Genomic DNA, 24,520 nt, shown 5'->3' on the forward strand with positions numbered 1-24,520 from the left:
ATCAGACCGGAAGCACGTAAACTGCCGGCGTTCATGCTGGGTCAGCAGTAGAGGAGAGACTTGGATGTTATCGTAGGAAGCAGTCAGAGAAAGTTGTTACGGGGTTATGAGCAGTCCTGGCAGTGGCCCCTTTGTTTGCCCCGAGTGAGGCGTGATCCTTTCTAAGCGAGGTCAGAGGTTCTGGAATTGCATTTGAAAAGGAGGAGGGTGAAGATGATGATACGGTCATTGGAGCATAATGCTCTGATTCTTTATCCCTCTGACTCACTGCTCTCACTCGCTCCCCTTGACAGGCAGCCTGTATCGGAACCACAGTACGAGCTTCAGTCTTTCAAATCTCACACTGCCTACCAAAGGAGCGCGAGAGAAGACCACACCCTTCCCCAGTCTGAAAGGTAACTCCAGCCCTCCTTTTGCCAAGCCAAGATTCTCTGGGAAATATTTCAGGCCTGTGGGTGCTTGTCAGGAGCCCCATGTATGAAGAATCCTTTGATCCGGCCATTGCCTCTCATACCACTTCCCATGGCTTTCACTGCACATCATGAGTTCTTCCTGGTTTTCAGATGGAAACTGTCTTTTGTAGCTAAAGAGAAGGCCCTGTTATATAGGATAATGGCAACTGGGGGATTACTGCTGCTTCTGGGGGGGACCTTTGTCAGAGGCACGTAATTAACATAGGGCTCATCAGCTGCCACCAGTCATCTGCCAGGTTCCTACCTCATGAACTTAGGACAAACTCTGTCCTAAAGAGCTGGTCGCTCAGGGGATGGTTGTGAAGAGCCTGGCAGTGTTTATAGAGTCAAGAAGCCTCTTACTTTGGCTTCATGTCAACTTAGGCCCTATGAGTGGGCCTGGTAGCATTGGTTGGCTTCTAGGGGCAATTAAGACCTTATTTGATTTTCATTTGTGATCTCTGGCAGCTTGAAGGGTTCTTCTTTTTTATAAATTTATTTATTTTAGTTATTTATTTTTGGCTGCGTTGGGTCTTCGTTGCCGTGCGCAGCTTTTTCTAGTTGCGGAGAGCGGGAGCTACTCTTTGTTGCGGTGGGTGGGCTTCTCACTGTGGTGGCTTCTCTTGTTGCAGAGCACGGACTCCAGGCACACGGGCGTCAGTAGTTGTGGCTCACGGGCTCTAGAGCGCAGGCTCAGTAGTTGTGGCGCACGGGCTTAGTTGCTTCGTGGCATGTGGGATCTTCCCGGACCAGGGCTCGAACCCGTGTCCCCTGCATTGGCAGGCGGATTCTTAACCACTGCGCCAACAGGGAAGCCCTGAAGGGTTCTTCTGAATTTACTCTGACTTCTGTTTGTTTACTCTGGATTTTGTGCCGAAATATTTAATCACAGAAGGAAGCACAATGAGAAGCAGCTTCATGTATTTTTTAACTGACCTCTCTTCCCAATGTTAAAAATATCAGGAATCTAAGGAATGTTCTTTGGTGGGGATAGGAACATAGGATAGATGGGCAAAAGGACATCATAGCTAGTGGTGTAGGGAGCTAACCAGCCCTGTAGAGTGAGTCCACACAAGCTCAGTAGGTATGGGATAGAAAGCTGTTAGCGTCTCTGGCTTTCATTTGATACAGTTGAAGGGGAGAGCAATTGAAATGCTTTCATTGCATGCTGATGCTTCACTTCATTTGCTGCACTCATCACTCCCATCCAGCTCCCATCCTCACCCCCACCCCTCTTCCCATGACAGCATCTACAAGTTGGGTCTCTTTCCTCTGCATACATGCAGCCCCCCCTGGACCCCTGTGCTAGATGTTTCATGAAAACCAATGGTCCCCTTTCATGCATGTGCCTGTTTAGTACCTAAAGGCTCCTTGTGTTATTACCCTGCCTCTGGCTTTGAGAGGCCATAGTCTTAAGGATGGTCTTTCCTCGAGCCTCAGTTGTTTCCTGGCCACTTGGCTTCCAGCTGTGAGGTGCCTGAGAACTAAGGTTATGTGCACTAAGCTTTGGGAGAATGCTCAGATTATCTGACTTACAGCTCCATTGAGGGGTACAAGGGTTGTGGTATCATGGTGCACCTACTAATTGTGTATTTTGTGTCCCAGTATTTGGGCTAAATACTCTAATGGAGATTGTTACTGAAGCCGGCCCCGGGAGTGGTGAAGGTGGGTCTTGCCCGTGAGCTATGCATGATCTTTTTTCCTAGCATCTACTGTGCCTGCCTGAGGGCCATCCTCCTCATGGAGCAAGCGGCATCACTCGAGTGACCTGCCTTGCCCCGTCCCCCGGGATGCCCATGCTTGCCCATGGGGCGCGCTGCTGGTGCATGTGGAGTGGCCTGAGGCTCCATCCCACTTCCTCCACATTGCCATGGCTGGTTTCTACCTGTGTGTGATGCCCCAGTGCTGCCCTCACCCAGCCCTTCCAGGGAATGGGTGTGGAACACGGCTACCCAGGGCTGTGCTGACACCAGCTTCTGGACTACAGTAGTGATGTCTCTCGTTCTACCTTCCTGGCTGTAGGAAACAGGAGGGCCTTAGTGGACCAGAAGTCATCGGTCATTAAACACAGCCCAACAGTGAAAAGAGAGCCTCCATCACCTCAGGGTCGATCCAGCAATTCTAGGTAATAAATGGCAGAGCTGTTTTAAAAGTCCTCAGATAAAAAAAAAAAAAAAAAAAAAAAGTCCTCAGATAGAGGTAGTGATCCTTGTACCAAACACTAGGGATGCTCAAAAGTGGGAGGGACGCTCTCAGTGGGTAAATGAAATCCCTTCCCCTTCTGACTCAATCCCCACGCGGCAGTAATAGCTCCTGGTGCTGAGCAGAGTGTAACAGCAGTGGTGGGGACTCGGGCAGACCAGGCCGTCTGGAGAGGTAGGGTTTGCAGTGGACTTGGATGTTTGGAGACGTGGCTTTGTGTTTTGCCCCTGGAGGCAAACATCTAGTCTGGTGAAAGGGGGAGATGCTCTGCAAAGGAGCCGATGACCACAGAAGTGGTATTTGGACCCCCCAGTGAGAACCAGCAGTTCCTGAAGGAGGTGGTGCACAGCGTGCTGGACGGCCAGGGAGTTGGCTGGCTCAACACGAAGAAGGTGCGACGGCTGCTGGAGAGCGAGCAGCTGAGAGTCTTTGTCCTGAGCAAGCTGAACCGCACGGTGCAGTCAGAGGACGAGGCCCGGCAGGACATCATCCCAGATGTGGTCAGTGCTGGGGGTTGGGAGTTGGAATCAACTGGGAAGAGGGACATGGGCGCCAGAGGCAGTTGCCCCAACTCTCGCCCCCGGGTTATTGTTGCAGGAGATCAGTCGGAAGGTGTACAAGGGCATGTTAGACCTGCTCAAGTGCACGGTCCTCAGTCTGGAGCAGTCCTACGCCCACGCTGGTCTGGGTGGCATGGCCAGCATCTTTGCGCTTCTGGAGATCGCCCAGACCCACTACTATAGTAAAGGTAGGGATCGGACCGGCAAGGCAGCATGCTGTCCACAGCTCTCCTACTCTTCTCTGAAGAGAATGAACTTGGCCCCTTGACGAGTTTCCCAGTGTCAAGCTGCTTCCTGTTAGGCTTTGGGATTTTATTTTCTAGTGCGTGTATGTATGTAGTGGGTGTTTTTCTGTCATGGAAAAGAGTGATGTCAGCTTTTCTTTCCTTGCACTTCTTCCCTTCCACATCCTCTTCTATCCTTGCTTCTCCCATCTCATTCCCACATCTTGACTCTCACTCACTGTCTCTTTTGACCTCTTCCTATATTTGATGTTTTCCTCAGAACCAGACAGGCGGAAGAGAAGTCCAACGGAGAGTGTAAATACACCAATTGGCAAGGATCCTGGCCTGGCTGGGCGGGGGGACCCAAAGGCCATGGCACAGCTGAGAGTCCCCCAGCTGGGACCTCGGGCACCAAGTGCCTCAGGAAAGAGTCCCAAGGAACTGGACACCAGAAGTCTAAAGGAGGAGAACTTTGTGGCATCTATCGGTGTGTATCATGTTGGGTGTGGCAGAGGAGTTCTGGCTTCTTAATGTCCCTCCCTTCTTTCAATTCATCCAGATTCCCGCCTTTCTCTTCCCCATGCTTTGCTCTGTAGACAGGAAGATAGATTTGTGTCCTTTTCTAATGGCATTTCTTTATACTTCTCTATCCCTTATGCTTCATTTACAGCCACCCTCACCTACATCTTAGAGGAAGAATGGAAGTTTTGCTTAGAGGGCCCAGCGAGGCTTAGTGCAGGAGTCTGAGCTGTACTCCCGTCCCTCTCTTTTACTTACATCTGGATTTCTTCACATAATGGAGAGGCCACATGAGCTCCTGGAAGCTATAAGGAAGTTTATAGATGCATCTTTGGGCTATAAAATTGTGACTGTCTGGGTCTCTAAAGCCAGTTTTCCCCCATCCAACCATTATGCTGCCCTCGAATTTGCTCCTTTGGGGCATGTCCAGCAACCCCATTTCCCTGGGTTCTGGACTTCGAGGTACAGAGTTCTGAGTCAGCTTTTCTTTAAACATGTCCTTACTGGACTTGATTAGACCTTGCTTACATTTGGTGTTTCTCCATTCCCACTAAGGCAGAGCCTTGGTGAGCTCTCTGGGTGTCACCTCTGTTTGACTCACTCCCTACCTGACCTTGAGTCATCTAGATTGTGTCTTTCTTTTTCGGGTTCTAGGTCCCTGGGCAATGTGCTTCTAGCTGATGCCTCTTTGCCACATCCATTAGCAGTTGCCTTTTGCTCCCATAAATGGTAATGAGGAACCAGTTTCCTTCTTAGGAGAGCTGTGCTTCTCTAACCAGCAAAATATTGTCCTAGAGGCAGTCAACCATGCTTTTCTCCTACCTGTTGTGATGTTCTAGAAAAATGTACTGACCTGCCAGTCTGGACGTCTGGAGTTTTAGTCCTGTATCTGCCCCCAACTAGGAAAGTGACTTTGGGCAAATCATTTCCCCTTTCAGGGTCTCTATCTCCTCATCTGGAAAACAAGGAGATTGCACTAAGTAGACTCTAAAGTTCTTCCAGGAAGAGAATTGCTATGATCGGTACTCTCTCTTCTTAACCCCTACTAAGATGCTCTTGACCATTTAGTGTTCTCTGTCACCTCTACCGGAAGCATTTTTCCAGATGACTGGCTAAGATGGGTCTCTTGGTAGGGCAGGCACTGCTGCTGAGGGTAAGTTGGGTTTTTTTGGTAGCAACAAGAAGGGATGGTAACTGCCTACCTTGAGTGGCCTCTCTTCAATCCAGTGAGTCAAACAGATTTGTGCTTATGCTTCTGAAACCCTTTGGCTGCTTGAGGTAATCATCTGTCTTATCTGGAATCTTTAAAATTTGCTGTTGCCTAGCTCATTTGGCAGAGAGCGTGGTGTGGTGGAAGTTTAAACTGGTCCTGAGTTACCTGATCTTGAGCAAGTGCTCCAGCCTCTTTGGGATCAGTTTCCTCATGCCAGAATGGAGGAGCTTGATTAAAGGCTCTGCCAGCTCTAACATTCTGTGGGATTTTTACTGCCACATTGAGGTTAGGATAGGAATTTAGTTCTTGACCTGGGGGGAAGGTGTTAGATCTCTTGATTTTTTTAACCCCACTCCCCGCAATGAAGATCTCTTTTTATCTCTTGATTTGTAATCCTGTGCCTGAGACTGAATCAGCTTGGGTGGGTGGGTTTCCATTTCGTCTGTCTGACCAGCCTCTGACTCTCTCTGTCTTTCTTTCCTGCTCACATTGCATCTGGGGTAGAATTGTGGAACAAGCACCAGGAAGTGAAAAGGCAAAAAGCTTTGGAAAAACAGAGTAAGGAACAAATGCCCCTTCCCGTTCCCAAGTCTCCCATACCTGCCAACTCCCCAGGCCCGGTTGGGGCAGGCTCCCTTTGTCAGCCCCACCCCAAATTTGCTCCTGGGGTGGGTATTTGGCATGCAAGCAGGTAGGTGGTATGTGCTCATAGGTACATGCGCGTAGGCTGCTTCTTTCCCCTCCCCTTGTAGTAATCAGGCAGTAATCAGGGCATCTGCTGTGTAAAATCCCTTAGAGCTTGGTTCTCTATTGCTTCCGAGTTGGTGGGGAGAATGTTTGCCTATTTCAGTGCCCCTCATTGGCTGATATCTCCCTCCCCCATTAGAAGGCCTGTGGGCACAGTTGGCAGAGATGGTTGCTCTCCCTCCATGTTGAGTCTGTAGCTTCCCAACTCTCTCTGGTGGCTTGCCTAGGCACGCTTTCTTGCTTTCTGTCATTCTGTCCTTCTGCCATACCATTGTGGGCGGGCGAGAAATAATGGGGGTGGTTTTTAATGTCAAACGCAGGAGCTGCAGGGTGGGGGTAGGCAGCGTCGGCTGAAACAGCTGGTGTTTTTTAATCTCACTGGGCTCTTCCTTTTCTAGCCCCTTCAGACATATTTGTTTGGGAAGCAGAGTGACCTGGGGACCCTCAAAGGGTCTTAGGCACGAGTGAAGAAGCTCTGATTCTGAGTACAGTGGAATGTGGTTCAGATGTTTGTTTGTGGAGCTTTTCTGCTTTAGGATGATTTGGTCAGAATTTTCTCAGGTTGAGAAGATGGCTGCAGAACCCCTTGAGACCAGGTTTAATTTTTCCTACTTGGTTCTTAAGGCATCTGGGACTTCTTCCAGTGCGGCCTGAGTGGGTGGCAGTCCCTGGAAAGGTGACTGGGACATGCTGAACTGGTCTGGGACCGGGCTGTGCTGCTGTCCCACTCCCTTCGCCAGCCTGCCCCTAGCCTCTTGTAATGAGTAACACAAGTCTCCCCCTACTCAGGGCCTGAAGTAATCAAACCCGCCTTCGACCTTGGTGAGACAGAGGAGAGAAAGTCCCAAGTCAGCGCAGACAGTGGTGTGAGCCTGACATCTGGTCCCCAGGTTTGTGACAGCCTTGTTGAGGATTGCGAACATTAAAAATTTGCTATCTCAGAATACTTCTTTAAGATCAAAACAGAACAAAATGACAGCATTGAAACAACATGAATATCCCGTCATAGGGGAATGATGAAATAAGTGTAATATATCCATGTAATACAATATTAGTATCCGTTAATGACTGTATTTTCAAAAATGTGGTGACATGGGAAAGTGTTTACAAAGCTATATACAGTATGATTCAAATTTTATTTTTAAAACATACATAGAAAAGACTGAAAGGAAATATGCTAAAGACTTAACAGAGATTAACGTAGGTGGTAAGTTTATGGCTTATTTTTATTTCCTTATTCTTTCGTGTATTTTCTGTAGTGAGCATGTACTTCTTTAACATTCATTATTTTTCTCACTCTGTAAGTCATATATATTTTATATTCAGGAAAAATGTTCATTTTTCATGACCTATCTAGGGATGACAATAGAAGGGTGGGGATGGAGAGAAGGGAGAAGATACAGTATTTCTTAGGGAAACTGAGACTAGACTGGACACCTCCCTCGTGTGTCTGAGTCCGCGTGTCTTGTTTCAGAGGACTGATCCAGATTCTGTCCTTGGTGTGAGTCCAGCCGTTATGATCCGAAGCTCAAGTCAGGACTCTGAAGTTAGCACCGTGGTAGGGGAACACCACGCTGGCATCTTGGTGGGTGGGGTGTGGGTCCCCCTTTGGAAAAGGGGGCTACTCCCTTCTTTGGGGGCTGTTCTTAGTCTCAGGTCAGGTTGGTTCTCTTGGTGGAGATGTTTACCTGTCATAGGTCTTTGTTTGTGGGATCAGACCCTGAGATTTCACCCAGGGCTTCTCCTCATCTTGTAAAGAAGATAGTTCCAGAGGCTGTCTGACACACCTTTGAAGTTGGATACTTTTTTTATGGTAGCAGAGAGCTCTAGCAGCTTGGCATTTCTGGGACACATCCTGGGGAATATCCCTTACCACCTTTTTTTCCTTTCCAGGTGAGTAATAGCTCTGGAGAGACCCTTGGAGCGGACAGTGACCTGAGCAGCAATGCAGGTGACGGACCAGGCGGTGAGGGCAGCACCCACTTGGCAGGCTCTAGAGGCACTTTGTCTGATAGTGAAATTGAAACCAACTCTGCCACCAGTGCCATCTTTGTAAGTTTGTTTACTAACAAAAGAAGACCATTTTTTCAGTGGGATGGGGATGGGTCAGAAAAGGATGAAAAGTTAGGAAGCAATTAGAAGGAAAAGAGGAAGGAAGGAATGGATAACCTTCATATATTTGACTTTAAAGAAAATGTTTCTTAAGTTAGCTTTTTTCAGAGTCATTTGACTCCGTGATCTGGGGCTTTTAGAACCTTCTCCTGAATCATTGATGAGTTAGGCTTCCTGCCCAGTCAGGTAAGGGCTTCGACTCCTATGTGGCGGTAACCCCCGTGTTTAAAATAAGCAAAGTGATGCCTTTATAGCAATATCAGGGCAGTTGCAGCTCTCATTTTGTACCAGTCTACCTATTTTTATGGACTAGTCTGGTTTTTTCTGGTCACTGCTTTATTTATGTAGCACCTTAAAATAGCATTTCATTTTAGTATATTCCTAACAGTTATTTGAAGCTTTCCTTCATTAATAAACATCTATTAAGTGATTTACTAAATGCCAGATTCTGTACTAAAGAAACAGGGATGATAAGGCATGATTCCCATTTTCAAGAAGTTTGCAATTCAGTATATTGCTACAACTAATCTCTTCTGCCAAGTGAGGGAAACAAAGCCTTAGGAAAAAAAGATCTTGCCCTAGGTTATACAATAAGCCAGTGATCAGTTGGAATTAAATGAATTCTTTTTAGTCCTTGCCTTTAGACCCACTGCCCTTCAGTGTATACAGCCTGCCTCCTTAGGCAGCTTTAAGGGTTCTGATACACTCACCACTTGGTTAGGCAGAGTTGAGAATGGATATTTTCTACACGAGCTCATAGGTTCTTCTCTTTGGTCTGTGGGGAGAATGGAAGATGAAATTTAAATGAAATAAATTATTTAACACTGGTGATCATTCCCACCCCCAGGGCCTTCTGTATACATGTTTCTAATAGAGCAAGTGACATCCCAAGGTGGAGGTAGGGGATAGGATTGAGAGTCAGCAGAGCCATTCAAGCTAATGGATCTTAACTCTCCCTGAGTCTAAACAGACCCTTTTAATTAAGAGTATTTTATTATTATTATTTTTTAATACATTTATTGATTTTATTTATTTATCTTTGGCTGAGTTGGGTCTTTGTTGCTATGCGCGGGCTTTGTCTAGTTGCGGTGAGCGGGAGCTACTCTTCGTTGCAGTGTGCGGGCTTCTCATTGCGGTGGCTTCTCTTGTTGGAGAGCACAGGCTCTAGGCATGTGGGCTTCAGTAGTTGTGGCACGCAGGCTCAGTAGTTGTGGCTCATGGGCTCTAGAGTGCAGGGTCCATAGTTGTGGCGCATGGGTTTAGTTGCTCTACGGCATGTGGGATCCTCCCGGACCAGGGATTGAACCTGTGTCCCCTGCATTGGCAGGCGGATTCTCAACCACTGCGCCACCAGGGAAGCCCCAAGAGTATTTTAAATCCTTCTAGTGTGCTTCCATTCTGGAGGCTGAGATAGATGTTATGGAGTAGCAGTCTTGCAAGAAGCCATTCAGCTGTGTGCTACCTTTCCAGGCACCATCCTGGGACAAATTCGTACTTTTCCTGTACTTCTGGGCAAGGGCTCTTTGTGCAGTTGAGTTGCTGAGAGCAGTTACCTAAATTTCTTGGCTCAAAAAGGGCTATTTTGGTAAGAAATAAATTATCTTAGGTTAATATGGTTCATTGAACAAAGTCTTGGGCTGTGAACCAGGAAGCTGGCATTTGGACACACTAATTAGGTATTGCCTAATAATAACCTTTGTTCAGTGGCTTCTTTGCTTATGCTGTTGCATGTGTTGTGAAGCAGGCATGAAAACTACCTCTTACCCAGCCAAAGATCTTTTTTGAATGAATAGAAAGTCTAATATTGCAGAAGTGGTAGATAAAGTTAGTGGTATTTCTATGTGGGAAGATATTTCTAAGAGATGGTAGAAGAGAAGACTTAACATTTATCAAATACCAACCATGTGCCAGGCACTGTTAAGTGATTTATATGTATTTTCTCATATTGAATGAGAATAGTCCTATCGGGTAGGTATTATAACCTTCCTTTTACAGGTGAGGAAAATGACTCTCAGAGAAGCTAGGCTTTGTACCTAAGATCACACAGCTAGTAAGAGGCAGGGATCTGAACGTTGGTCAGTCTAGACTTCAAACCCAGTGTTCTTTTCACTGCATCACACTGCTACAGAGAATTTGCCTAATTTTTTTTTTTTTTTAAGAGGAAAGAGTCTTACAGAGACTAAAGGTTAAAGGTAAGTAAAAATGAAAACTTGATTGCATGTTTTGGGAGGCAGTAACAGAAAGCAGGATTGTCAGATTGACTTCTGATTGAGGCAAGCAGAGTAGCAAAGGCAGGGCTACTGGAATATATGTGACTAATGATGGTGCCTAGTGTGTGAGCCTCTTAATGAGCTGCTTGGTTTACTTTGCCCCTATTCATTGTTACCTCTGGCAGCTGACCTATTGCCTCTTCTCTCTAGGGTAAAGCCCACAGCTTGAAGCCAAGTGTAAAGGAGAAGCTGGTGGGCAGCCCAGTTCGCTTTTCTGAAGATGTAAGCCAGCGAGTCTATCTCTACGAGGGACTCCTAGGTGAGAAATAGACTGCGAAGGCCACTTGCACTGGAAGGAAGCTGGACTCAGCCCGGGGAGAGGGTGGCCCTGAACAAGTAGCTGCTTGGCTTTTTTGCGGATCTCAGTGCTGATGTTAGAGGACATTTTTATATCTGAAGCAAGCGACTTACTGGGGAAAAAACAGTGGGTGAAAACTAGAAGGGACTGAAGTTTGGTATTAACCAACAGCCTCTGTCTTTCTGTCTTCTTTTACTTTCTTGCTACCATGGTCCTTCCTGCTCACAAATCGGCAGGAAGGGACAGAGGATCGATGTGGGACCAGTTAGAGGATGCTGCTATGGAGACCTTTTCTATAAGTAACCACCTTTCTTTGTGTGCTGTTCATCCCTCCTCCTCGGGAGGGATGGGGCCTCACTTGGAGGCAGCTGGGGCTGGTGGCAGGACTGTTAGATCTGGGGTGAAGAGTCTCGTGTTTCCTTTGCCCTGGAATTTGTGATGACTTCCTTTTTTCTGGAATTTACTCTGTTTTACTTTGGCAGCCATATTCTTTATACGTTATATAAGCCCCTAAAAAAACTCTATTCCACACAGGCAAAGAGCGTTCTACTTTATGGGACCAAATGCAGTTCTGGGAAGATGCGTTCTTAGATGCTGTGATGTTGGAGAGAGAAGGGATGGGTATGGACCAGGGTCCCCAGGAGATGATAGACAGGTATGAGGCTTAGAAACCCTTGGGAAAATGCAAATTCAGCCTCTTCCCAGTTAATTCTGTGTTCTCCCACCTGGGGGCTGACTTGTCCTGGTCTCCCGCTCAGGTACCTGTCCCTAGGAGAACATGACCGGAAGCGCCTAGAGGATGATGAAGATCGTTTGCTGGCCACGCTCTTGCACAACCTCATCTCCTACATGCTGCTGATGAAGGTAACGTCTATTTTGCTTATGCCCAGCTACTGCTGATACTGGAGGGCAAGGCTTGTTCCTGTTGCCTAAATCTTGGGGCAGTTGGGAAGCAGTCAGAGCATCCTGCTGGGGCTCTCTTCTTCATTGAAAGTCTGAGGCCTCTCTGCAGCTCACACATGATCCATTTATCTGAAGCTGCCAGGCTGTTGTGCTAAGGAATGTTGTAAAGGCGATTGATGATTACATGCCACTTGTTTATTTTGAATTTTAAATGGGCTTCCTTTGCTGAATAGTTTTAGGATGCCTGTAGAACTCCCCACAGAATACAGTGGAAAAAAAAATTTTTTTAAGTAGTAGGCTCTGAAACCTTGGAAAGAATGCTCAGAATTTACTTTTCAGCATTAGTCCTTTATCATATATACTTTGCCATAGATGTAAAAAGAGCTACTCATTGAAAAAGCAGTGGTAGGTTCTAGTTTGACTTGGTTATACTTGGTTTTTATAGCTGTGGGAGAACTGTGTTACCAAATGGAAGAGTCCCGTTCTGAAAGGGACTTGGTGGGTAGAAGAGAGTTGTTTTGAGAATGAGCTCCTGGGTTTCTCCTCCTCCTGTTCTCCCAGCCTCTCTAAATGTGAAGGGATTAGTTGATCAAATGCAGAGAATACCCTGCAGGCACTCTTAGTTTGTTTCCTTTTCTGTTTAAGGGTCTCTTGAACTCCAGGGGTGCCAGTTAACTCTGGTTGGGAAAGGGTGGTGATCTTTAACCCTAAGGTGGTGTCTTGGTGACAACTGAGTGTAGAACATTGCTACTCCTAAGTCTTACTATGTGAGAATCACACTCTGAGGAGCCCCAGGGGTTTTTAGAGGTGAATGTTATGGTGTTGGTTGGGGGGTTAGGGAGGATGTGTCCCCATGAGTCCCCGTCCACTTAAACCAGAACTTCTCTAAGAGCCACTTTTCTGCAGAAGCCACCTGGAGACAGAACCAGGGTTTTTCTTCTCAGACTGTTGGCAGAACACACAGTTGAATGTTTTATCCTCAGTGATGTGGTCTTTTAGAATTCTACTTTTCTCAGGAGGAAAGTTATTAAGATCCTGTTTTGGCTTTTCAGGTAAATAAGAATGATATCCGGAAGAAGGTGAGGCGCCTGATGGGAAAATCGCATATTGGGCTTGTGTACAGCCAGCAAATCAACGAAGTGCTTGACCAGCTGGCAAACCTGGTGAGCACACCTGGGCCATCCTTTAGGCTCCCTTCCATTGTGCTAGTCAGCCTGCCAGGCGTGGGCCTCATGGCCTAACGCAGAGGCTTCCGCATAGGTCATTTCTTGGCTCGTATGTTTTCAAAATCCCTAGTTCTGAAAATAGGGCTTTGACTCTAGATGAGGCTTTTGCCCTTCTGTTCTGTGATAGGATTCTCTGCACTAAAACCATCCCAGTGCAGCCATTTCAACGTTTGTGTGGTCTGTGGACCCCTGTGGATCCACAAGGTGAATACTGTTTTCATGATAATACTAAAATGTTATTTGCCTTTTTTACTGGGTTGACATTTGCACTAAGGGTGCAAATGCAATGGTGGGTAAAACCACTGGTGCCTTAACACGGTGAAGATGGTGGCACCAAACCGTGCTAGTGTCCCCACCTCCACACATTCTCAGTTAAAAATAAAACAAAAAGCCAGTTTCACTTGTGAATGTCCTTGATGAAGCAGTTAAAATCATCAGTTTTATTAAATCTGAACAGTGATTATACATCTTCTTAGTATTCTGTGTGACAAAATGAGAAATATACATAAAGCATATCGCTGCAAATGAAAATATGATTGTTTCGAGGAAAGGGAATTTGTGACGATTTGAGTTCCAAGGTGAACTGACAGCTTTGCAGCCAGTCATGGGACATCATTTTTACTTGAAAGAATGACTAACAAATTATTGTTGTTTGGAGTTGGGTATTTGGCAGACTTTTTGTGCATGAAGCTTCCCAATATTTAAAAACTTTTCCAGTGAGATTGGTGATGAATGTGATTCTTTGATATTGTGTAATGAAATGCGTCAACATTTGGAAGAGCTGCATAACTGGGCAAACCAGTATTTTCCAAATGACTGATGTGTGATTTTACAAATTCAACTGTGGGTAAAAGGTCCACTCCAAGTGTAAAGCAGACAAATGGATTTTAATGTAACAAAGTACAAAGTGTTCATTGATGTGTTTTCAGATTACACACTGCAACTAACTTTAAGAAACTTCTTGAGGTTCTGGTATAGCATCAAAGAAGAATATGCATATTTATCTGGAAAGCCTAGTAAAATACTCCTCCCTTTTCCAGATACGTATCTGTGAGGTCAGATTTTCTTTAATATACCTCAACCAAAGCAACATGTCACAACAGATTGAATGTAGAAACAGATATGAGAATACAGCTATTTTTCATTAAGCCAAACATTAAAGAGATTTGCAAAAAATGTAAAATAGTGCCACTCATCCCATTTTTTTTGTTGTTCTGGAAGATATGGTTATTTAAAAAGTATATGTTATTTATATTGTCATGTAATGGATTTATTATTAATGAATTATTAATTCCTTTTAAATGAATTAATAAACATTTAAATTTTTTCAGTTTTAATTTCTAGTGTGGTAAATACCTATAAGTAAAACTCACAAAGACATAAGTTCTTGGGGGTCGTCAATAAAGTTAAAATGAATAGGAGTCCTGAGACCAGGAAGTTTGAGAACACATTCATGGTGGCCAGTGGCCAGCAGATGGCGCTGCTCTAAGGAAGCTGATAAGAATTGAATTGCTGAATGAGGGATTCTTGGCCCAGAGGGCTGTGTGAGAGGGATGTTTGATTGTGCCTAAAGGATCTCTCTTTCCTCAGAACGGACGAGATCTCTCTATCCGGTCCAGTGGCAGCCGGCACATGAAGAAGCAGACATTTGTGGTACATGCGGGGACAGACACAAATGGAGATATCTTTTTCATGGAGGTAGGTGCTGGTTCATGCTAGGGGCCCAAAGCAATATTTGAGAGTCACAAGGAACTCCTAGAACTGATTCCAGAATATTTTTCCCCACTTATTCATCTTCATGATCCATTTATCATTAAATTGTCAGGCTCTTATGCAAATAAATTAATGTAATAGATGATTCCCTATCATTTTTTTTATTTTTTAATATTTTTTAAAATTTTAATTTATTTTTGGCTGCGTTGGGTCTTCGTTGCTGCGCGCGGTCTTTCTCTAGTTGCGGCGAGTGGGGGCTATTCTTTGTTGTGGTGCGCGGGCTTCTCATTGCGGTGGCTTCTCTTGTTGCAGAGCTCGGGCTCTAGAGCACAGGCTCAGTAGTTATGGCGCACGGGCTTAATTGCTCCGCGGCATGTGGGATCTTCCCAGACCAGGGCTCAAACCCGTGTCCCCTGCATTGGCAGGTGGATTCTTAACCACTGTGCCACCAGGGAAGTCCATCCCTATCATTTCTTTTATATATAGATTGCATAGATGATATAGTCACATTGTCCATAAGTCAGAACAACATAGAATGGTATACACTGGCAAGTCTTGGTCTCATTCTTATCCCCTTCCACTCAGTTTCCCATCCACCTCACCCCTTCCTCTTGGAGGTAACCACTTTTATTTATAACCAGTTTGTATCTTCCAGTGGTTTTCTATGCAAACACAATAAAATATGAACATAAGTTCTTATTTTTCTACTCTTTTACCTAAAGGTAGCACATCATATCTACTGATCTGCACCTTTTTTTTTTTTTTTCATTAAACTTATCCTGGAGATCTTCTGTATCAGTACAAAAAGAGCTTTCTCATTCTTTTTCAGCTGTATAGTGTTCCACTGTGTGACTATACCATAGTTTATATAACCAGTCAGTATTTATGTACCCTTGATTTTCTTCCAAATTTTTGCTATTGCCAGTAGCACGACTCTGGTTGATACTGTGCCTGCTTCATTTCCTACATGTGCAGGTTTATCTAAGAATTTCCAGAAGTGGAATTGCTGGGTCAAAGGGAAAATGCATTTATAATGATGGTTGATATGACTCTAAAGTATCTCTTAACATATAATAGTTTCTCTCCCATGTTGCCATTTATTTTGTTGAAGAAATGTGCCCTATAGAGCATCTTACATTTTAGATATTTTGCTGATTGCATCTCCTTAGTGTTGTTTAACGTGATTCTCTATCACTTGTATTTGTACAAGCTAGTAATTCAATCTAGAGATTTGGTCAGTTTCAGATTCAATATTTTGGCAAGAAGAGGTGGTGCTGTATATTTCCTGTCGCCTCATATGGTTGGCTCTGTCCTAGTGATCAATGGGTTCACATGTGGGCAACCTGACCTATCCACTGCAAAGTTCCTCATTAGTTTTCTGATTTAGCTTATGGAATTTTTTTTTAAATATTTATTTATTTATTTATTTATTTGGCTGCTCCTGGTCTTCGTTGAGGTATGCGGGATCTTCGTTGAGGCATGCGGGATCTTAGTTGCAACATGTGGGATCTAGTTCCCTGATCAGGGATCAAACCCAGGCCGCCTGCATTGGGAGCACAGAGTCTTAACCACTGGACCACGAGGAAAGTCCCTAGCTTATGGTATTTTTTACCATGCAGGATTTTTTTACTTTTTTGTAGTTAAATTAATCAGTCATTTCTTTTGCGGCTTCTGGATTTTGAGTCATAGTTAGAAAAACCCTTTCTTAATCCAGTATTGTAAAGGAAATTGGCCATGTTTTCTCCATTTCTGTGTTTTTAATTCTCAAATGGATCTCTTTCTAAGTAATTTTAGGGACCAAGTACTGCTCCTCTATAAAGTAGTGAAATTAGCTAATATTCTGCTGCCTTTTGGCTTAGTTGAATTTGATTTTCACATTCACAGCTTTTTGAAGAGGTAGTTTGTCAAACGTAGGGTGGGATTTCTGCTCTGAGGCAGAAACATACATGATGATGTAGCTGAGAAGGGAGTCATTTTCATGTCACCTTGAAGTGTTAGAATTTGGCTAGGTGCCTATCAGAGCTGAGGGCTACTTAGGACATCTGCACCACAGTAAATTTCTCCAGAGGATTCCTTGAAGTATAGGATTCTCTCTCACCACTCTTACAGGGAGCCTCTTACGAGGGCCTTGGAGCATGGGGTGGGTCCATCATCTCATAGATGCTCCCCCTTGTACTGCAAAGCGAGGGTACCTTGCCCATTCCATCAGTGCCTGGCTACTGTGATGCTGTCAGATTTAGCTGTTCTCAGCACAGCCTACTGCTTGCATGAGTAGTTGGATAGCAATTTGCAAAGACTTTAAAAAATTATCTTTATTGCCTTTTATTTTAATTACAAAAGTAATAGAGTATATGCTGTAAAAGTTTCAAACCATATAGAAGTAAATAAAGTAAAAAGTAAAAATTTTCCTTCACTTCCTTCCCGTGCCATGTCTCAGAGGTAACCACCGTTAAAGAATTTGGCATGAATCCTTTCAGATTTAAAAAAATGCATATTTGTATAAATACAGCTTACTTATATGGAATTTTGTTTCAGTGTTTATAAAAGTGATATCAAACTACAAATATTGTTATATAATTTGGCTTTTTTCACTTAATGCATCACAGGCATATCTATAATATGTCTACATAATATAGAAATCTGTTTCTATTTTTTAAATGGATGCTTAACCATTAGGTGTTATATGGATGTGCCATAATTTATTTAACTGGTCCCTCCCACTTTTTTTTTTTAAACAACACTTCACTGATTATCCTTGCACACATAAATCTTTGCACACTTACATGAGAATTTCTATAGGATAGATTCTTAGTGTGAAATTTCTCGGTCAAGCTTATATACATTTACAGTTTTGATAGATTTTGCCAAATTGCCATCCCAAAGACTATGCCAGTTTACACCTCTACCAGCAGCATAGACAAGTATGACACATTATTACCATCGTCTCTCTAGCCTAGAAATCATATGTTCTTCTAAATACCCGTCCCTCTCCTTTCCATCATGTTCTTAGAGGGTTATGGAAAGTGGAGTGGTATTCTCCATTTTCCACGTGGAGAGAACCACAGAGTTCAACTGGGGCTAGAATCCAAGTTTCTAATTCCTACTCAGCTACGTTGGCCCTTTTCTTCCTAAAGCTTTTGAGCCCCAGTAAAGTCTTAGATGGTAGATTAAAACTGGTAATCTTGTATATTCCTCATTCATTCACCTAATTTTTATGGGGCGCATATCATAGCCAGGCACTCTGCTGGGTTTGCTGGGTTTGGGGTTATATCAGTGAATAAGGGAGACATAGTTTCTGTTGCCCTAACAGGGTTGACAAGCCATTGGGGAAGTCAGATAATTAAACACCCAGTGTCATAAAATATAATGAGCATTGAGAGAAGATGTTCAGGGGGCAGGTGTTATGGGAATACATAGCAGAGGGTCTGGGAGTCGTGGGCGACCCTCAGAAGTGACCTTTGAGCTTAGACTTGAAGAAGAGTAGGACTTGATGGCTGGAGTCAGGGAGGGGAAGTGTGTTCCAGGGGTATTTGGGGTAGAATGGTGGGACTTGATGGTATAGTTAGAGGGAAAGGAAGGAGTCTTGCATCACTCCTTCATTTCTGGCCTGGGCATCTGGGGGAGACAGTGATGCCATTTACTGAAATAGGGAACTGAGAAGGAGGAGCTGCCCAGGAGGAGGTGTGGAGTTCAGATTTGGACATGATGAGTTTGAAGTGCTGCCAGTGAGACATCCAGATAGAGAGAGGTCAGGACTCAGGAAGACAGGTCTCATATGGAGAAAGATTTGAGAATCATCAACGTGGTCATAATTATTATATTTCTTACATCATAGTTGTATTGTTGTTATAGCAGCTAACTCCAGGGTACATTCTATGTGCCTGGCTTTATTCTAAGAATTTTTTTTTTAATTTATTTAATTAACTAATTTATTTATTTTTTGGCTGGCATTGGGTCTTCGTTGCTGCGTGCAGGCTCTCTCTAGTTGCGGCGAGCGGGGGCTACTCTTCGTTGCAGTGTGCGTGCTTCTCATTGCGGTGGCTTATCTTGTTTTGGAGCATGGGCTCTAGGTGCACGGGCTTCAGTACTTGTGGCACAGGGGTTCATTAGTTGTGTTTTGCGGGCTCTAGAGCACAGGCTCAGTAGTTGTGGTGCACGGGCTTAGTTGCTCCACGGCATGTGGGATCTTCTCGGACCAGGGTTCGAACCAGTGTCCCCTGCATTGGCAAGTGGATTCTTAACCACTGCGCCACCAGGGAAGTCCGATTCTAAGAATTTTGTGCACATTAACTTATTTAATTTTCACAGTAACTCCATGAAGTTACTACTATCCCCATCTTACACATGAGGAAATATAGACAGATTAACTTGCTTAAGGTGACACAGCTAAGTAAGGAGACAGCCTTAAATCTAAATCCAGGTAGTCTGATCTTAGGTCTGTTCTCTTGCCCATCGTGCTATAATGTCTCCACCATAATTGAAGGCATACGAACAGGTACGTCCACCTGAGGGAGAATGTTGAGCAAGAAGAGGATGTGGAGAACTTTGCCTTTTAGTTTATATCATCCTGTGGAGTATAATTTTTTTTTTGCAATAAGCAATGTCCGTGTGTCACTTGTGTAATTAATTTTTGAAAAGATTTATGCAGAACTAGAGCCGAGCCAGGATTAGAAAATGTGTTGGTTCCATTTTTTTTCTCCTTGGTTAAGTCTGCCCTAATTCCCTGCCTTTGTGCTTGTCAATAGCAATGATTCCTAAGGTTGTAAGGTGGAGGCATAAGATACCCTCTGCGTACTTTAAGTCCAGAACACGTAAGAAGTAATGAACACTGACTGAAGTGAAGTGAGCCTCCTTCCTTGCCCACAAGTTCCTTTCAACGGCTCCTCCTCTGTCAGTAAACGTTCTTGTGGACGATGTGTCCAGCAGTTCAGTGTTTGTGTCTCCACGTAAGGAAGACTGAGCATAAGACAGAAAACCTGACCTTGGGGATGCTCCTAGGACCAGTTGTCCCATCTTTCCCTGTGGGGAGCAGCGTGCAGTGTGGCCTGGGGTGGGAAGAGACCAGGGCCACCGACCGCCCCGTGCGCCTCTGCAGGTGTGTGACGACTGCGTGGTGCTGCGTAGTAACATCGGGACAGTGTACGAGCGCTGGTGGTACGAGAAGCTCATCAACATGACCTACTGTCCCAAGACCAAGGTGCTATGCTTGTGGCGTAGAAACGGCTCTGAGACCCAGCTCAACAAATTCTATACTAAGAAGGTATCCGTCAACTCTTTGTGCGTTGCGGGTTGGGCGTTGAGGGAAAGTGCGGAGCTCCCGCAGGGAAGTTAACGTTCCAGAATCCACGCTGGAGCCCCACTTTTGCCTCTGGCTGTGGCGTGGAACACGTAAAGCTGTCTGCGAGGTCCTGGCATGGGCCCAGGCCTCCAGCAGCCATTCTAGAGCAGAGGGTGGGGAGCCGGGAGAGCTTGTATGACAGGACAGCTCTCCCCACTGTGCCGCAGTGTCGGGAGCTGTACTACTGCGTGAAGGACAGCATGGAGCGTGCTGCCGCCCGACAGCAGAGCATCAAGCCCGGTGAGCAGAGGACGGCTCCCTGGGCGCGCGCCTTCTGTTGGTTTTCGGCCGTCCTGAGCGGTGGAGGCCCGACGAGGAGGTCAGGCCGCAGGACGCCCCACCTCCCACTTAGCTGATGACCTCCTCCCTCGCCACAGGGCCGGAGCTGGGTGGTGAGTTCCCCGTGCAGGACATGAAGACTGGCGAGGGTGGCTTGCTGCAGGTCACCCTAGAAGGGATCAATCTCAAGTTCATGCACAACCAGGTAGGTGCAAGCGGCAGCACGAGGCTTCCCAGCCCCGGTGTTGGATCTGCAGTAAGGATCAGTGTCCAGGTCCCCAGTGCTTCCCCAGAGAGCGTGCGAGAGGCCTCCGGGGCTAGTGAGAGGATCGGAGCAGCTGGACCGGAGAGAACAATCAGAGGGGAGGGCGCAGTGACACTGGCAACCACCTGGAAGGTGCGGCAGGGAGCCTGTGCGGGGAGGAGGGGAGAGAGAGGGAGCCATGGGGGCCCGGCTGCCCCAGCCCATTAGACTCAGCACAGTGTGAGTGGGAGCGTCTCACTTGGCCCTTCTTTGCACAGTGTCCGCCTTCCCTTATCCCAGGGTGTGCTTTTGCTTGGTGGTTTTGCTTTGAGAGTCTATACCGGCTGATCCCCTCGCGTGTTTCTGGTGTGCGTGAAGCGCGCGCGTACGCGTGTGTGTGTGTGGCTTGTGTCTGTCCCATCTGGAGTGTGTGTGTTTATTTGCCTTTTTTTTCCTGCCGATTCTTCTTCCTATTCTCTTCCTTCCTCTGAGCGTCCCCGCTCTGTCGCCTGCTCCACAGGCCCCACTCCCCTTCTTTTGACTGGGGAGCACTTCAGGATCCATCTTGCCCTCACTGCGACTCCACCATAGGAGCTGACTTTCTTCTCTTGGTTCTAACACAGCATTACTTTCTCTCTCAGTGGACATTCCTTAAGCTAATTCCTTTCTGAGGCCAGCGCACCACCCCAGGTCCGCGCCCAGCCCTGACTCTTCACACAAGTGCCTTCCCTCCCCCTCCCCTGACGTGCTGGTTCGTCTCCTTGAGGCCCTGAGCCAGACCCGAATGTGCGAAGCACCACGGCCCCTGGCCAGGCAGCAGACACTCAGGGGCGGTGAACATCTGGACTCTGGGGCTTCCTCCTACCACTTGCCATTTTAGTTCTCCTTCTTTCAGGAATCCAGCTGGGCAACTTGGTGTGATGGGAAACAGCTGCCCAGGCTTCCTGGCAGTATACTTGCAGTAGTATATTTACTATTAGTCATAGTAATATATTAAATAGTATACTTAAGACCTTAGGGTCCACCCAAAGAGGGGTTTACTTAAGTACTTTTCTAGACCATGAAGGTGCCAGCACTTCTCGGGGACCAGGCTTCTGACTGCACTTTAGGGCTGTGGCCTCCCCTGATGCCTCACCTTCTGAAGAAGAGATCTCATTAAATGACACCCAGATGCCCTCTTCCCGCTTGGTACACCCCCTTTGGACTGACCTACCGTCTAACCGTTACAAAGTATGTACAAGCTGGTCTGTAGTTTAAGGCTTTGCCCCGGAAGAGAGATCCTGAAGAGAGAGAGGAAGTCAAACCCTGACTGATGATGAGATAATGGCCTTGGGGTCTATCTTCTACCACATAACAGTCAGCTGGAGTTGAGGAAGCATCGGACCCCTGGTGGAGTTCTGCAGTGTGGGGTAACAGATGGGAAAAGCGTGGTCTTTGGAGTCAGGACGTACTTGGATTCAGAGCCCCGCTTCGTCATCCACGAGCAGATAAACTTTCTGATCCACGGTGTCCGCATCTGTACAATGAGGGCGACACTGTATCCTGTGTGTGCCACGTAGATGTAAGGACAAACAAATAGTATTTGTAGAACTCCTAGTAGGTGCTCACAAGTGGTTGCTGTTAGTACCATCCATCACCACATACTCTTGGGAGAGCCTGAATCCTGTTTCAAGGAAGATGCCAACACCTCCCTCCCAAGGACAGTCTGAGGGGAGCTTTGCGCCCGTGCCAGCCCTCTGCGCCGGAGGAGGATGCATGGAAGGGTAGAGAGCTGATGGGCTGAGGGGGGGCCCCTGGGGCACGGTGTCCTACAAGCACTGCCCTGGGCAGAGGGTGTGGGCAGGCAGCCCAGGCCAGCAGAGGGGCCTTTGCGTTGGCTTTGACGGTTAAAACTAACACCTTCCTTTCTCTCCCATGCTTTCTCCTCCGGCCAGGAGCGGAAGGTACATGCCCTTTCTGCTGTCTTCGCTTCTTAGCGCTTTTGAGTTGTGTGCGTGTGTGTTCTTCCATCCTCCCTGTGGGAAATAGATTTTCTGTGTGGGTGGGGCTGTAGCTGGGAGAGTGGGCTTTGCGGGGCAGTGGGGGAGCCTCTGGGCCTTACCCCCTCCCTCCCTCCCTCCCTCCCTCTCTTGCAGGTTTTCATAGAGCTGAATCACATTAAAAAGTGCAATACAGTTCGAGGCGTCTTTGTCCTGGAGGAATTTGGTAATTACACTATTTTGCTCTTAGGTCTGGACTCACATGGCAGTAACTCAAACCTCGGAGCTCCAGAGAAGGGACTAGAGACAGAGAAGACGAGCCTCTGCAGAGAGGTCAGGAGGAGCAGGAGTGACAGGGAGGAAGCGGGAGTCCTGACACGAGAGGAGGGAGGAGAAAGGAAAGCTAGTCGGTCGGTGGCTGCCTGAGAGTGGGCCGGAGAGCAGTGGCTTAGGCGCCGGGCTTAGAGATCAGCGCTGGTAGTGAAGAGGCTCCGTGAAGCAGCGCTGCCTTCCCTCGTTTGGCCAGCTGTTCGTGCCTCCTGCCTCAGTCCCTCTAGCAGCCCAGTGCTCTGTCCAGCCTCCCCGGGGCCCCGCCAGGGTCCATCGAGCCTCTGGGCTGCAGGAGGGCGTGCGGCGGTGCAGGCAGGCTCACTCTAGGGGGCAGGCAGGCCTAGTGGCCTCAGAGGCAGAGGGCAGTGGTAGCTGGAAGCCGGGAGCTAGGCTCCCCCCAGCCCAGCGCTGACTGTGAGTGGTGTCTGGGTTCTCACCCTGGGGCTTTGAGTTCCTGCTGTGTTTGTGCTTCATTCTTTCGTGCCCCTCATCGCTGCTATGAAAACCTTCGTTCTCCAGCAGGTAAAGTGACCTCGCCGTGCTGCCTGTCCCCAGGCCCCTGCCTTGGGCCCTGCGGTGGGTGGGCAGGCTCCCTTCGCCCAAGCCAGCTGCTCGCATCACCAACTTGTCTCTTCCCTTCTCTCCCCACCCTCTTCCTTCCCAACCTCCTCCACCCTCGCGCTGGCTCACTGGTTCCGAGTTTTCTCCCGTGTGCTCCTTTCTCTCTTCTGCCAGAGAGACGTTTGGGGGAGTCTTCCAACTCAGGAGAAGGACCTGGGCTCATTGCTCTACCTTTGATGAGTTTATTCCCTGTTAATCCTGGGGCCCCCTGAATTCTACCTCCCAGGGTCAGAAGAAGGTGTGGCCAACTCTCATCCTACCTTTTCTGGCCCCCAGGGGATGGCACGCCCCCTGCTCCCAGTCTCCAGGGGCCATGATGATGGCTGAGGCTGGGGGACCTTACTCCTTCCTCTGGCCAAGCAGAACCCCTGCATGGCTGGGGCAGGGGTGACTCTTAGGTCTTGCATTCCGGGCTGTGGACATGTGTGTATTTTGCCTGATGCTCCCTGTCACCTCCCTCCCCGGGTGCTGTACTCACCTGTCTCTTCTGCTCGGTGTGTCTGCTCCAGAGCCCTCTGACGCTCTCCCTCACACAGGCAGGCCTGGGCCTCTCCTGCCATCAGGGAAGGAAACTTCCAAGTCTGGTGGGTTTAGTATCATGCCATTTCTTCATCCAGCCTCAGGACCCTCAGTGTAGGGGCTGGGAGTACAGGGAACGTGTTTAACTTGACCAGAGCATGGGGCTGGTGACAGGGGTGAGTTCTCGGGTGTCTCAGCAAGGTGTGAGGCACAGCCTAGAGGCAGTGCTTTCCTCCCAGCCAAAACCTGGGAATATCAGCTGTGGTCCTCGGGCCCTGGATGGTAGCAGCGACCTGGCTGGTGAGAGACTAGCCTGCTCCTGTGCTGGGGCTCTCCAAGTCGGTAGAGTCACGGCGGCCATGGAGCCAGGGGCCACTGCAGACCTCAGATGTCAGGCTGAGGAGGCCGGGCCAGGCCCAGAGGGGAAGGGGACCCTGGTGCCGGGCGCTGCCGCCTGGGGGAGTGTGGCGCTATTGCTCTTAGTTTTGAACTTTCTGTTTTGTCTCTTGCCCGTCCGGTTTTAGTTCCTGAAATTAAAGAAGTGGTGAGCCACAAGTACAAGACACCAATGGTGAGTGTGCCGACAGGCCAGTCTGCGAAGGGCTCCCTGGGGGCGTTCCAGCAGGAGTGGGGTGGGCCTCTGAGAGCACAGGGTGAGGGGCAATTGATGGTTGAGAAGAGAATTTAGTCTAGATGCCAAAGATTCAGCTGGAGCTGAAGCAGGTCTTCAGCCTGGGAGAGGCACACATGCTGATCCCCTCCCACAGGCCA

The 24,520-nt window shown here is 47.2% G+C and overlaps 1 protein-coding gene across 50 annotated transcripts in view; it reads left to right on the forward strand.

Moving 5' to 3' along the window:
• MADD (MAP kinase activating death domain) overlaps window positions 1-24,520 on the forward strand; it is a 40,237-nt gene that overhangs the window by 14,493 nt on the left and 1,224 nt on the right. For 2 of the 50 annotated variants that reach the window (XM_082410668.1, XM_082410671.1), the window contains exons 15-35: window positions 294-395; window positions 2,058-2,117; window positions 2,475-2,577; window positions 2,968-3,154; window positions 3,252-3,402; window positions 3,719-3,925; window positions 5,675-5,728; window positions 6,707-6,807; window positions 7,392-7,475; window positions 7,811-7,969; window positions 10,450-10,558; window positions 10,834-10,896; window positions 11,132-11,252; window positions 11,356-11,461; window positions 12,553-12,663; window positions 14,317-14,424; window positions 19,535-19,699; window positions 19,945-20,017; window positions 20,155-20,261; window positions 22,436-22,505; window positions 24,274-24,320. In XM_082410668.1, coding sequence (XP_082266794.1) covers window positions 294-395; window positions 2,058-2,117; window positions 2,475-2,577; window positions 2,968-3,154; window positions 3,252-3,402; window positions 3,719-3,925; window positions 5,675-5,728; window positions 6,707-6,807; window positions 7,392-7,475; window positions 7,811-7,969; window positions 10,450-10,558; window positions 10,834-10,896; window positions 11,132-11,252; window positions 11,356-11,461; window positions 12,553-12,663; window positions 14,317-14,424; window positions 19,535-19,699; window positions 19,945-20,017; window positions 20,155-20,261; window positions 22,436-22,505; window positions 24,274-24,320 — 2,288 coding nt within the window. The remainder of the gene's footprint in view (window positions 1-293; window positions 396-2,057; window positions 2,118-2,474; window positions 2,578-2,967; window positions 3,155-3,251; window positions 3,403-3,718; window positions 3,926-5,674; window positions 5,729-6,706; window positions 6,808-7,391; window positions 7,476-7,810; window positions 7,970-10,449; window positions 10,559-10,833; window positions 10,897-11,131; window positions 11,253-11,355; window positions 11,462-12,552; window positions 12,664-14,316; window positions 14,425-19,534; window positions 19,700-19,944; window positions 20,018-20,154; window positions 20,262-22,435; window positions 22,506-24,273; window positions 24,321-24,520) is intronic. The other 48 variants (XM_082410690.1, XM_082410673.1, XM_082410682.1 and 45 more) reach the window with 27 other exon arrangements.

The sequence above is a fragment of the Balaenoptera physalus genome (genome assembly GCF_965194825.1).
Source record: "Balaenoptera physalus genome assembly, chromosome: 10".
In the NCBI taxonomy this organism is placed as follows: domain Eukaryota; kingdom Metazoa; phylum Chordata; class Mammalia; order Artiodactyla; family Balaenopteridae; genus Balaenoptera; species Balaenoptera physalus.